Source organism: Anomalospiza imberbis, chromosome 3, assembly GCF_031753505.1.
Source record: "Anomalospiza imberbis isolate Cuckoo-Finch-1a 21T00152 chromosome 3, ASM3175350v1, whole genome shotgun sequence".
In the NCBI taxonomy this organism is placed as follows: domain Eukaryota; kingdom Metazoa; phylum Chordata; class Aves; order Passeriformes; family Viduidae; genus Anomalospiza; species Anomalospiza imberbis.
Window position 1 is genome coordinate 29,521,076 of NC_089683.1, and position 15,112 is coordinate 29,536,187.

The 15,112-nt window shown below is 39.3% G+C and overlaps 1 protein-coding gene across 1 annotated transcript in view; it reads left to right on the forward strand.

The window, feature by feature from the left end:
• The window catches only part of COL19A1 (collagen type XIX alpha 1 chain), a 177,183-nt gene extending 165,132 nt beyond the window's left edge, over positions 1-12,051 (forward strand). Inside the window, exons 48-50 of the mRNA XM_068183754.1 lie at positions 502-657; positions 7,039-7,116; positions 7,343-12,051. Of these exons, the coding sequence (XP_068039855.1) occupies positions 502-657; positions 7,039-7,116; positions 7,343-7,479 (371 nt within the window). The 3' untranslated portion in view covers positions 7,480-12,051. The remainder of the gene's footprint in view (positions 1-501; positions 658-7,038; positions 7,117-7,342) is intronic.
• Positions 12,052-15,112: the final 3,061 nt, after the last annotated feature.

Consider the following 15,112-nt stretch of genomic DNA (forward strand, 5'->3'; position numbering starts at 1 on the left):
GAACATTTCTGTTCTGAAATATCTGCAATTAATAATCTTTGCTGAGTGCTTTCAGGTTTTTTACAACCGTTTTTAGGGTTCCAGCACATTCCAAGAACTGTTCACAGTATTTAATCTCTACTTTGCAGCCTAATATGAGTTACAAACATATAAGGTAGCCCTCCATCAGTGTGTTAAGTACTAATTATTCTGTCTATGTGTTTTAAGTACTCCCACGAACAGGAGTCAGGAGTAATTTGAAATACTGGAATATGTTATTATTAACAGAGAGTAGTAATAGAAATTTTAATGCAAATTTATTCTGATTATTTCAAAGGGTAAAGACTCAGACATGAATTTGAGTTGGAACTGAAGGTTTCAGTGCTTATTGGAGCATTTAATACCTTGACATTAAGAAGAATTAAACACCCTACTTACAGAAACTTTAGCTGGGGCTTTGGATTTTTTTCTCCTTTTTTTGCTAGCAGATTTCTTACCAACTTTTTCTTGTGTTTAATGAAGAAAGGATGGCTCAATTTGTATCCCAGCTGAAGCTGCCTGCTGCAATGCTTGCCTCCCAAGCTCATGGAAAACCAGGGCCCCCAGGAAAAGATGGGTCACCAGGACCACCAGGAAAGGATGGTTTGCCAGGGCCACCAGGAGAACGTGGAATTCAAGGTAGGGATTCCAAAATATGCTCCTTTTAGTTGTATCTTGAAATCCTTATACACTTGCTAATGTTTATTAAGTAAGCCAGGATTACCTACCTAGCTTTCTAATTATTAACTTTTAAACTTATGTACTTATGTTTTTCCAGACCACATCTAAATATTAACCCATAGTAAATGTGTGGATTTTACTGATTAAAAACTCCTAATCAGTGCATTTTATTCTAATCAGTTATAAAGTTAATTATTGACAGATATCTAAATCTGACAGAACTACTGTTGCAGTTATTTTTTTTCCACAAAATACTTGAATAAGGAAGAAAAACAATGCCAACACTCTTGCTATTTAGATTCAGCTTCATATTGAAAGGCCATCTTATTTAAGAAAGAAAATTTATCTCCTAATCTGACTGCTCTCAACTCAGATCCTGTGAAAATACAGGGCAGGAAAAACTGAAGAAAAATATTCTTCTTTAAGAAGCAGTGAAAACTGAAGTATTACTAAATGAATTCTTCTTATGGTGAAGGAATCTATTTTCATTTTTAAAAAAATCAAACTAATCAGTTTTTCACTAACTTAAGGCATCTACTATACCCCAAACAGTAATTTGTGCATTGCAATGCACCTGGACAGTATAGGACTCTCATTTCTGTGAACTTTTACTGCAAAATTAGCTCTGAGAGATCCAGATTCATTGTAGTTGTGCTCTACTGTAGAGCCAGCCTTCCAGAGATTAAAAGGAAGTGAAGAACAGACTAGAAGGAAAAAAGAATTTATAGATGAATAACATTTTGTGGGTGGGTAACATGTAATTTGCAGTTATCTGTAGGTAGTTCTTTATTATCTTTTGTTAGTTTGGTCTGCTCTGGAGTCAGAGCAAGTCAGACTGGAATGAAGAACATGCCAGAAAAGCTGAAGATGTGTGGATCCTAAAGCTATCAGAAGAATAAGGACTTACTAACATTGATAAGCGCAAACCACTGACAGAAGCTTGAAAAATGTGGTGAGCTCAGAATGAGAAGAACAAGAATAAAGGATCAAGGAAAACAATAAAAGCTTAGAATCTTACAACACTGACTTCATCGTTACCTAAATATTCATATCACTGCAAATAGTCACCTTCAATGTCAGTGCCAGATGGTTCAATGATAATGTATATACTGGATAGTCTCAAACATTTCTGGGAAGAGAAATGTTGCACTAGGTTTCATTTCCAGCTAGTGAGCATCAAGACTAAAAGATGATAGCTATGCTTGAAAAAAACAAAAAAAAAAAAATCTGCTTTTCCACATTTAATACTTAAGTAAAATTGTGCCTCATATATGCGGGATTTCCATTTGTTTTACCAATACATTCAATACTTGTTTTTCATTGGTAAAAGGTAAGCTAAGTGAGAAGCCGTTAATTCTCTGATACATCAGAAGATATAAAAAATTACACTTCCAAGGAAAGAAAACTAAAAGTTTACCTTGCCTCTTTTTTATACTGCGAATAAGAGACCGTCCTGTAAGAGGTGCACACTTACATGTACCCTTCACACCTTCCCCAGTTGTGCCTGTGCATGTTACTGCTTTGTGCCAAGAGTAAAAAGAAATTCAAATCTCTGAGCAGAGTGAAAAGTATCTTTTTATATTCCAGCTTGTCTTCATCCATACAATACATAGCAAACAAGACTTCTTGGTGAAGCACATTACGTGCATGTGTGGCTGGGCCCTTTAAGGTAGCATGCTGTGTGCACAAGTCCTAATATAGACTTGGTATTGGCTGATAGACACTTATTATATTTTTCACTTGGATGTAGCCCAGACTGCAAACTCCAGGGATTTGCTGTGTGCAGTAATATGTGGCAGAGTGTGTCACCTGTCCCACACAGGCAGTGAGAAGACATAGATGCTTTCAGCAAGCAATTAACAGGACCTCTGTGAATATGTCCTGTTTGTGATGCTGCATGCAGAGCCTGCTAGAGCCAGCCAGATGCTACTGTGTGTCTGGAGAGGTGTTTCACTTCATTTGTGGATTCACAGGGGTCCCTCCATACAACTTGAGTGTGGTGCTTGTTCCCCTGGAAACTGGTCGGGAATGAGATTCCAACATAATCTCCGTCTGCACAGCAAAGTAATAAGTAGAGGGCTAATCCCAGAAGCAAAGAAGAGAGATATTAACTTTTGGACTTGTAGGCATGGTTTTCAAAAAGTGTATTTAAAGAATTGCTAGACTCTCATGCATAGAGTCATTCCCTTCTAAGGAAATCCAGAATTTTTACCTGCTGGCCTTCAGCAAGGTTGTTCACGGTTTTCCTCACAACCTTCCCAGTGGTTCAGGTAGATATAATTTATAGGATGGTCTCATTAGAAATATAGCATGCAAGCAAAATAGAATTGCAACTTAAATTGTGAAACACATAATTGGTATTCAAATAGCGAATGGAAGATTTTTATAGACATATACATATATTCATTCCAAAAACAACCTATGCATTTGCAAGCTGATGCTCTGAGGCAGGACTAATGGTAAAATGTACAGCATCTCCTTAAGGGAGAACAGAGGGACTTTACTCTGCATGAGTTTTAAGGTATGTTATTATCTTCTAGAGAATTAGAAAGTTTATTTCAAGACTTTACAAACAAGATATATCAATGCCATCCATCTGCAAACAGTCAGTCAGCTTGTCATGTGTTAGAGGATCTGGCTCAATTAACTCCACTGACTTAATTGGATTTTTAAAATTGTATTAGTAAGGGAATTTTGGTCCATTAGATGAAATGCACCTTGTGATAATTTAACAATCCAGAGATCCTTTATGTTAATATGAGTTGATTTTTTTCAATAGAGAAAAGATTCCATCCTAGTTTAAATTCAGTCTTTCTGTCAAACTGAGGAAATTATTTTTTATAGGTCCTCATAACTTGTGGTAGCCTCAAGGAATCAAAAAAATAGCTCAGCTCAGAAAATAAAAATACCATGCAATGAATAGTGAAAGCTCCTTATCTTTATTGGTAATCTCTGTTGTAAAGTTTATGTTTCCTATTATAATTACTAATGTGTATGGTGGAAGCATGTAGAAACTTTGGCTGACATCAGGAACCCATTGTAGTGGATGTTGTCTATACACAGCCACTCTTCTGAAACAGCTGCACTGGTTTCAAGAGATACCTCCTGCAAAATGTTCTCTGGTGTGGAGGTTAAAGTTAACCTGTTTTACTTTGATTTGAAAGCCAGCTGCTCCCTCTCAGCTGAGAGAGCTGTAACACAGAAGGAATTCAGAACATGTATTGGTGGCTGGACAAGAGGGCTTCATCTTAGCACCCTCTCTGTTGCTTTGCAGTCTTTTTAAGAACACCGAGTATTTGCACAGTAAAACACAGTGGATTCTATGGTCTCATTGTTCCCTGTGTTGGTAATCTCTTTGCCTTGTTTTTGTATTAAAGAACCTCAGATTTCTCTAGATACTTGACATGTTAGTTTCAGGTGCTGCTTTGTCCATGCTGATGGAAAAGGGTCTACATGATACAGGTGCAATAGCTTCTAGAGCAGTTTAAATACCTTTTACTTCCGAGTTCATGGACATGGACTTGAGTCATTTCCACGGAGGGCTGAGGGTGTAGCAGTAGTGACGCTTTTGACCATGATATTTGTGGCAAGCACCAGACTGAGAACTGAATTCCAGCTGTTATTACTCATCTATGAAAAAAGCTTATCTGTATGAAAACAAACTTGCTACATACTGCTACCAAGTGTTTACCATACTGTCTACATTGGGTACGTGTTTGTAGTAACAGAACTTTGGGGCTGCAGAAATCACAACACCCTGAGTGAAAGGTTCTGCTAAAACAGTTACCTTTTGAATTAAGCAGGTGCCTCTTACTGGAATTGTAATTCTACCAGGAAAAGTAGATAGCATCTTACACGTGCCTTTACGTTAAAAAAAAAAAAACATTAAATCTGTTTTATGTGTATGGTAATGTTTTCCATTGACTGTGTATGAGTTTGTCAGTCTAAGCTCAGAAAAAGGTGATATTATCCTCTAGAGGTCTAATCATGGCCCTGCTTCTAAGCAAAATATACCTCATTAAAAATCAAATATTTTCTGCCAGAATTACACATTACATTGTTCACATTGTTTACATATAAGTCTGTTTATTAATATTCTTGCATTCTATCAAATAAAGCCTTATTGGTAGACAAGGTATTTGGGAATTTTTGTATTAAACTTCAGTGCTAGCAGAACTTACCTGCCACCATGTAAATACTACACCCTTGCCATGTGTACTTGGATACAGCCAGTAATGGTTTGTCACGACCCTGGACCATGCTGCTCTTTGTCCTGTTGTAGGGGTGTTTTTTTTTCCTTATTTTCTCGTGTTCCAGTGATGTTTACAGAATCATTCAGTCTATCTCAGTCTCTCAGTGTGTGAGAGACCTGCAGTAATATTTATCATGGGGATTATAAATGTGATGTACGGTACCTTTGATTTCTCTCTCTTCTCCATAACTAAAGAAATGCAAAACAAATGGTTAGTTGCAGCACTCTGTTGTAAAATTAGAGTTAACTGGGATTGTAGTGGGAAATGCATTGTAACTGTTGACTGTAAATTTAAAAACATTGAGAATTATAAAATAAATAGGACATGTAATGAATCCTGTGGTTGTATGATTGAGCTTTTCAAAAAGCAGCAACACTACAAGTTGCACAAGATTTTTCAGAACAAACCAACTTGATGTAGTTATAAATATTACTGTGGTCATTGGAGAGTAAATCCAAGATTCAAAATCCAATACAAATACTTGCATATTCCTTTTCCTTAGTCTTTATAGCTTGTGTGTGTGTATGCCTTGTACAATTCTGCTTAACATAACTCAGTGACCAGAATGCATGGTTAATTTGAATTTGGGTTTTCGTGAGATTTTAAACTGTTGATTTCCTTTAGTTATGTTATGTATAGCACCCTGCATGCATTTTGTAACGTTTTTTCCTCACAGTAATTTCCTTGTTGTGGTGCTGAGATGAGTAAGATGATTGATGCTCTGTTTTGAAGGCTGGAATGATTGCAACAGATAACAGACTTTCTACTGAAGTGTATAATGAGCTTGTGTGTAACAGAAAGCTTGAATGCTCTGTGTACCATTCCTACTGCAACGTGTCTGTCATAACAACCCTGAGTTGGTACCCACAGCCCTCCAAGTAATTTCCTTCTGGAATATCCTGTAAGGTAGCAGTGTTGCATAGACCACAGCACACTGACAAGACAGCCTTTGCCATCCACCTGTCAGTGGCAGTTAATCTTCATGGGACATCAGGTGGATTGACATGGCTGTGCTCTTCTCTTTTAATTCAAACTAAGTAACAGTTCCTCACGAGAGGAAGAACTCAATACTTTATTGTATGGCATCAGTGATGCTAAAAATATACTGGTCCCTGAGGCAGGAAAATTTTAATTCCAAATGTGACCAGAAATCAGCAAATTAATCTTAAACTTTTGTCACCTTACATGCCAGCATCTGAAGTGCTGGGTACAGAAGAGTTTCCGTGTAAACCCTTTTGAAGTAAGGGTTTCTGGCAGGTGTCTCCTTTAAAAATGCCTTCATCCTTTCTCCTGCATAATAAAGGTACATTCTTAACTTGAAATAATAAGGAAAATATTTTACTGATAGCAACAAGTCCTCTGGTCTAAAGTTGCCAACCAATAAAACCTTTTAAAAATAGTTCAAGGAAAAAGAAGCAGGGGTTGGACATGGGTTGCAGCACTTGAGAAGGTGGAAACCATGTAGATAAATTCAAAACTATGGCCTGTGAAGAAAAAGGACTCAAGTATTCAAAATATGGTTAGTAATCACATCCTGTTAATGATATACAGCTATTGGGTCAAAGTAAGCTTCAAATCCAAAATCTGCACAAGGTCCAGAGATGCTTCATTTCATGTGAGGGCAGCTGGGCAACACTGGCCAGGAAGTGGGTCTTCTCTCACATACAGGGGAATGTCTAATCATACAACTACCCATTTAAAGTCTAAAAGAGCAAGTGTAAGGATTTTTGCAGAACAGAGAGGCTAAAATCTGCATTTGGCTCTTTATTAGAGGAATTTCAGGTAACCTAAAATCTTGGGGAAAGGTTCAGCTAGTGAACAAAGAAAGAGCCCTTTGACAGATGAAATAACAGTTACTGCTAGAAATGCCCATATTTTCCAGAAGGAATTTATAAACTTAAGAGCTGTCTCAGGGAAAAAAAAAAAAAAAAAAAAAAAAAAACACCAAACAGATTCTGAAAAAGAGAACTGAGCATGTGCTTTCCCAATTATATTTGTCTTGGTAATTTCATGTCAACAAGATATACAGAAAATCACTACCTAAAATAAGAGGGTGCTCTTATTTTCATATCTTTATTCTGTGTAGGTTATAGAGGACAGAAAGGGGAAAGAGGCGAGCCTGGAATTGGACTGCCTGGTAACCCTGGACCACCTGGCCCTGCAGGTACAAGTCTCCAGATCTATTTCTGCTGTCGTTATTTATGAACTAACAGGCTTTTCTCCTGTTTTTAACGCTGGTTTTACACTCCTGCTTTTCCTCCCGAGCTGGATCGCAGCGTGAGGTCAGCCCCACCTGCCTCCTTGTGGATGTGCTGGAGTGCAGCTGATGTCGGTGATGAAGTGCACGCGCTCTGGTGAGGACTCTGCTAACTATAGCTTTGTTTTACCAGCTGCTGGCCTGCCAGGCCCACCAGGAGCATCAGGCTCGCCAGGACCGCAGGGGCCGCCTGGACCCAACGGGAGGTGCAATCCGGCAGATTGCTACTACCACGTGTCACAGACTCGCTCACGCACCAGCAGGAAATAAAAACCCTCTCCCCAGACACTTGGGTTCACGGTCACTTTTCACTCTTTCCAATAAGTTAATTTAATTTTTGAAATATTTGGTGCATTTTTTTTCTTCTCTGGACACTGCACAGTATATAGATAATTTGTAAGGCACAAAATTGAGCCGTTTTCTATGTTATTTGCAGTGTCATAATGATGACATGATGTCATATATTTTCCAGAGTGCATTCCATATGTTGTTTCTCATATTTATTTTGCTTAGAACAGAAAATAGGCCCAAATAATTTTCATAAGCTTCTTTCTTCAAACAAAAATATTTTATTATAATTTAAGAAATTATATATGCCTCCATATGTAAGCTGGCTTTATTTTTCTTGCTGGTGGTGAATTTTAAATGGAAAAAATACATTTCTGAAGTTACAAAGTATACTCATTCATGGCAAATGCAGGACCTGAGCTGGAGCACTGGGAACTCTGTTTAGACTAAACATTCACGACCCTCAAGGAGGCTCCAGCACATCTTCTGAAAAAGGTCTGCCTGCTCCAGGAATGCTGCCCACCATTTCACAGTCACATCCGAGATGGCAAAGAAGGAAACGAAGTTGCATTTATGGTCTCCTTATCCCATCCAACGATGAGCTTTAGCCTGACTGGAAAATCACTGGATGTAGCTCCAGGAAGTGTCTCTCCTGACTGGGTTTTGTCCCAGCTGGGAGCTTGTATGTTCCTTTAGTTGTGGTTACACCTGCCCCAGATATTAAATGCAAGAAGCTGCTGACAGTGTTCTGGACTGAGAGCTGGCACACCTTCTAACCATCACATGGACTGAGTAAGGGTACTAAGGCCTGGAATCAAGCTACTCTGCCATTAAGTCTGCCTACAGCAAAGGTGACCCCTCGCTTTAGAGCAGAGGCTGGTGAGCACAAAGTCCAAGAATGGAACTTCACAAGCCCCCAGTCTTGGTGATGGCACCGTTTTCCTCTTCCTCCTGCAATATTCACGTGCTGAAATCAGCTTGAGAAGAACATGGAATCTGTAGAGTGTACAACTCACAGGTCCTATTAACTGGTGACCGAAAATTTCTTGAGTTCAAGAGAAATTTGGAAAAAAATACAAAACCCTCCTAGAAAGTTGTACTACTGAGAGCAACAGCATTCAGTTTTCAGGCATTTAGTAAAGGCTGCAGGAATAGACAATGTAAATGATGAACAAAACAGAGCAATGTGTAAGTCCTGTAGAGTTCAAAGAGTTGAGCAAAAGAAAAGCTGAAGAAAATCACACAGATGATCTTGAAAAGGAGTGAGTAAGGGTGGCCAAAATTACACTTCTGATTATTAGAAAACAGATTAGTCCTGTGGAATTTTGTACAGTGCAATAGAAAGTGAAGGTGCTATTTAGAGAGCACAGACATCTATAACCTACAACTTCAAAATGCACCTGTAGTACTAAGCCATACTGAGGGCTCTTATCCCATTGTTTGGAAGTCAGTCACTCTCCCACATCAGGCAGGGAAGTAGTTTTGATAACTTTGTGCTTGAGCAGTACTGAGCTACCGGGGAAATATTCTCAAACTGGATGTGCTGGCTTCCAGAGAAGCTGTTGTGATACACGAATCTGGCTGTCTTCTGGGTTTTGCTTAAAAGCAGTTAAGGAATGACTGGTGGGAGTCTTTAGCAAAAGAAGCAGAATGGCATTTGTTCTGAATAGAGTTCCTAGCACTTGCACCCATAGCAGAGCAGCAAGATGAGAGCAAGAGGTGACAGAATTAATTCAGGCAGCAGCTGGGGCACTCAGGACACTTCCTGAAAGGGAAAGCACACATCCCTGGCATGTTCATTGGTTAGGTGTTTGGAGGAGAGAAGGTGTTTGCTACAAAAGGATGTTAAAGGAAACACAGGGATGGAAGGCTGAGAGTAAACACCTGGTACAGGAGAGGGCAGCAGGAATGAGGATGGCAGAAAACCTGTGGCATGCCATGAAACTATCTTCTGAAGGAGCTGCACTACACCCTGCAGCTGGGGACACCTTGGGGAGTCAGGGTGCTTTATCTGTTCCTTGTGAGAATAGGGTCAAAAGCTCACAGGTGAACCCAGTCCTCACAGCTCCTGTTCTTCCCACCCCTCACTCCTCGGGAGGCAATGGCTGTCCCTTCTGCAGGCCAGCACATCCTCTGCTCTGCGGGCAGCGGGCGCCTGTCCCGCTGGGGTGACGGTGCATTTGGGACAAGTGGTCCTGCCTGAGCTCAGCTCAACACAAGCTGCACCCACTCCAGAACTGCTGTGCCTGTGGAGCATGTTTTGGTTTGCTCTGGGGAACTGATCACCCTTCCAGTCCTGGTCCTCAGAGCGCCGGGGCTGTGGGAGTGCTGGGAATGTGAGGCAGCTTGAGCCCGAGCACTGAGGCACCGACCGCTGCACGGGCCATGGGTCTGCCTGCGCAGAGAGCACAGCCCGGCACCAGCACATCTCGGTGTCTAAACACAGACACCAGAGAGGAGCAGCCCCACATACTGGTGTCCATTCTCTGAAAGGAACTGCTGGTCAGGTATCTTGCATAAACATTTTCTTTCTTTCTTTCTTTTTTTTTTTTTTTGTTACTTCTCTAGTAATTCCAATATATGTAATAATCTAAACATTTTTTTACTTCATAAGTTAATTTTGAACTTCATTTTCTGTGATAATATTGAAAAGGGTGCTGTCTTGTGGTAGTACTTGTGTGACTTAGAGGTTCCCAAGCAGCCCCATCCTGGAAGGCTGTACATAGACAATTGCACCGCATTGGTGGTATCTGTATATTTTGGGGCTTTTAGCTTGCTGAAACCCAGCATCTGTTATCTGCCAGATGCAATTGCTGTATTTTAATTTACTTGAACTTATTGGGAAGCAGAACACTTTTTATATTTGAAGAAATTTTATTTTTTCATCCATGTTTCCTACATGTGCCTTTTTCTTTTTATAGCCTCAAAGAGAAAGGTCTTTCTAAAATGTATTTGAATGCTTTCAGTTGATTTGCAGGTAACTTTAGTAATTATCTTGTTCATTATTTTTATTTTGCCAAAAGCCCACTTTAATTTTCTCATGTGAGAAAACGGGTATTTTTTAATATGGGCTATCTCAGTACCTATTTTAAGATGCCACATTCTTCACTGGGGTAGAACAGAGCTAATCCCAGCTTAACTTTACTTCACACTGGCTTGCTCCTAATTTGCATTTTTAGAATTGAAAGTGGAATGTAGCTGGAAACATGTGTCTGCATGCTTTTTAGGTTTGGCCCCTGAAAGTTCTTTGCAGTTTCAGACTGATATTTGTCTTAGTTTTTGGGCAGGAGGCCAGGGAGAGAAGAGGGGATGCTAATCTATTTTGCAATTTGCTTTATCAGTTTTGTATCTGTTTTGAGCAGTTCATGCTGCAGTAAGCACTGCAAGGAAAAAAACCTGAGGGATTTTTTTTTTTCCAGTAGCATAAGGTCTTTTATCCTGCTTTGGGTTTGTTTACATGCAACAAGCCTCAGAAGTGAAATAACTTTGACAAAAGGTTTTAAACCTTTTTTAAAAGCTCTCTAAGCTTTATCCTAGTTCAGGGTCAGACTTTTATATTTTATGGCAAATTGCTTTATCACCTACTAAAAAGGTGTTGGGATTTTCTTTAAATAGCAATGTACAGAACTACTCAGTTTGCCTAAAGTACAGAAACTTGCTAAGAGGGAAGCTTTCCCGAGGCTGCAGCAGACCTCCTGCTGTCCACATGGTGGAGTGCAAAACATCCTTTCAGTACAACGATTACAGCCCAGGCATAACTGGCCCAGCAGAACAAGGGCTGACCCAGCCGTGTGTATTCTCATAGCACAACAGTTCAATGTTTCTGATTTTGTTCTCAAGACTTCCTTTTTTCTATTTGCTTTCTTCAAATCTCTTTCGTTTTGCATGGCAGTATTTGCAGAAATACTGCCTTTCTTGGATAATTATTGTAAGATAATATTGCTAAGATTTTATTTGTGTTTATTATTATATTGTATTTTATGTATGTCATAAAAGAATATGTTGTGGTGAGACATCTCATTTTCAGGCATCATTTATGTCCCCTGCAATGATGTTTGTCTCCAAGGAAGGAGGGACTCACCTGTGGTTAGTAAAATCTTAAACAGCATCTGAGGTACAATTGGGCAGCAGTGCAGCTTGGCAATGTTTTGAGAACCAATATTCTTTCCTTAAGCTGGATCTGGTTTCAGTGTTAAAAGAGCACTGGGACACAGAAACAGGATTGATTATCCATCCTTCCCTTACATTTTATGATAGTGGTTTATGACAGATGTTAGAGATGCACAGCTTTGTTAAATAAGTGGGGGTTTTAATTAATGGATAATAACACAAAATATTTTGGGTCTTCTTTTTCACAAGGGTGAAATGTTATTTTTCATGTCTATGTACACTCATTTTTTTTCTTTTTCTGAAATGTTTATTTGAAAGTTTTGTTAAAAAACGCCACTGGCTAAATTAGCATTTTATAAACTTGTTTCTCCAAACAGACTACATAAAACCAGTCCTTAATCTTGCATTTTACCAATGCAGTAGAAATGCTACTGTAATGTGAGACGTTAGAACAAGAAAAGTAACTCAGAAATCAAAATATTGCTGGTTTGGGGTGTGTTTTTATTGAGTTTTTAATAGTTTCTGGATGTACCAAGTCATGCAAATTTTTCCTGAAATCTGATATGTCCCCTACAATTCAATTGTACTGGATGGATGTTTAAATCACCTCCACACACGTAGGTGGGTGTAGGCCATGGAGAACAAGTTTAACCCTGACCTTGTCATGGCTGGTATTTAAATGGAAAATTCAAGCTTCAGGATACTGTAAGGAAACGGGGTTTTCAAATATTAATTGCTAACAAACATTACAGATTCTAGACCAAAATAAGTTTGTAGCTAAAATGATTGGAGTCTACATGTCTTTTAGCAGTTTTCTTTCTTAGTCTGCTATTCTATAACCACAAATGCATTTAATTACTAATTGCAGTTTTAATGTAAATATATTCTGTCTCCAGTCAGAATGTTTGAAGGATTCTCAATGACACACCTTGGTGTTTTGTATTCTTTCATTTCTGAATTGTATGCAGCTGTCACTGAATGAATTACAGAACATGATGACTGGTTGATTCCTTCCTTCCTTATATTTTTGGTTTGCAGCATTTAAGGTTTAGTTCAATGGAAACATACTAAGTGGATAAAAAATAACTTTTTACATTATTGTGTGGCCATGTACATCTGAAACAGGATGCTGGATGGAAATGGAAATATCTTACTTTCTGTTGGAAATGGAAATATCATACTTTCTGTTTGTGACTCTGTCAAAAATGCCAGCCTTTCCTTCTGTGTCAAATCACAAGAGGGAGGTTGCAACTGCAAACAGAAGAAAGTAGAGGCACAAAGCTACTGCAGTGAGCTCTGGGGAGAAGTCAGGGCAGGTTGGCTGAATTTGAGGGGATTGGATTTTGACCCCAACTGAAGTCAGGCTTGTGCTTCCTAAACCCGGTAAAATTTAGGGCTCTACAATCTGGATTAAATAACAAACAAACAAACAAAACCAAGTAAATGCAAACCTTGGTCTTAATATGTATATAATTTATGGGAATTAATGCATTATCTGAATGCAGATAACTTCCTGCCCACGTAGGAGATAATCACTTTTATTCAAGAAACTGATTCAGTGAACTTTAGGGAACTGTAGGAATTTTCATTTTTCTCTTGCTGCCTAACTCTCCCTGGAGGAAAAATGCCAATGGCATTTTAAAGGACTCTAGGTAATAATTCTACCACTAACTTGATTATCTTTCTTCCAATTTCATAGTGACCTCAGAAGTTTTGTTTTGTTCATTGCCTGAAGCTCCCAGGTTTACTCATCCATTTGAATAATGCACAGGCAGCAAGCAAAACAGAAGAGGAATAACAAAAAATTGAAGGGAGGGAATAAAACTGAAGCTGTAGCAAATCACACAGGAGTAACTTGCCCTACAAAATAGAGATATTTCTTCTCTACCTTTGACCCATGAGCAGAGGAGATGCAGCAACTGCATTTTTAAGTATAAAGGAAGCAGAGGTTATGTGGCCAAAAAAAAATACAGTGATGAGCAGGTCAAGCAAACACATTTCACACAATTATCTAATCAATTTAACAACATTTGCAAAAATGCACTGTTTTGTATGTGGAGCACAACTGCTGTGTTCTGCAAGGATGAACTTACACTTGTCTCTGAAACAAAGTGTTTCTTGGGAAACTTGGTTTCTTTTTCCTTCTGTTCATCAAGTAACCTTCAATATACCATCCACTGACACTTTTCATATTTGAAGGAAAACAAATTTTGTGGTAGATCTGTGTTTGGCTCTGTGTGAAATTAGATCGTGACTAAGGCATTCAAGGACACAAAATGTAGTGTAATCCTCCCTAGCCTTGGTTTCATACATCATTTAGGAGCTCCAAATAGTGTTCTAGAGCTTCTTTAGCTACGGAGAATTTTGCCTTTGTGAAACTTTCAAGATTTTTTGGTAGCAGTTTGTACTAACTTGCTTGAACCCAGTGATGGCTGAGGCAGAAAACTTATATATAAACTCATATATTAATTATATATGTATATAATCTATAGATGTATAATACACCCTTCTCTTAGCTCAATATTTGGCAGCAGTGTTATGAATTCTTGCTAATAGGGTGATGGTTAAAGGTGTTAATCCAGCTGGCCTCTGGTCACTAGTGGAGCTCCCCAAGGTTCAGAATTGGGGTTGGTCCTGTTCAGTGTCTTTATCAGTGACCTCAGTGAGGGGATTGAGGGCACTCTCAGTCAATTGCAGACAACACCAAGCTGGGTGAGAGTGTTGATCTGCTGGAGGATAGGAAGGCTCTGTAAACTGGGGAGTCTGGGCAGGCTGGATGGATGGATGCTGAGGATTGCCCCAACCCATGTGTAGGACCTTGGCCTTGGCCTTACTGAACCTCATGAGGTACCCATGGACTCACTTCTCAAGCCTGTCCATGTCCCATCCCTTCCCTCCAGCATGTCGATCGCACCACACAGACTAGTGTCATTGGCAAACTTGCTGAGGGTGCACTTGATCCCATGGTCCATGACGCCAGCAAAGACATTAAACAGTGCCAGTCCCAGTATGGACCTTTTAGGAACTGGTCTCCATTTGGACATTGAGTCAGTAACCTAAACTCTTTTAGTGTGGCCACCCAGATCTGTCTGTTAAATCCATGTGTCTCCAGTTTACAGACAAGGATGTTGTGTAGGACAGTGTCAAATTCTTTGTCCAGATAGATGATGTCATTCCCTCTGCCTTCCTCCATCACCACTATAACCCCGTCAGAAGGCCACCAAATTTGTTGGCAGTGCCGGGTTAACAGTCAGACTCAATGATCTTAAAGTTCTTGTCCAACTGAAAAAAGTCTATAGACTGGTTATGATTACAATTTTCTCTGGGTTCTTGCATATACTGAAGTAACTGAGGAGCTAAAATATGTTTTTATCACACTGCACTTAAACCTCCAGAACTAGAAGTGGTCACAGGGATCATGGTGGGTAAAAGCTTTTCACTAGTCTTCTGGTCAATAAATCTCACAGAATTTTATAATGCTGAACCTGAAGGAGATGAGAATAAG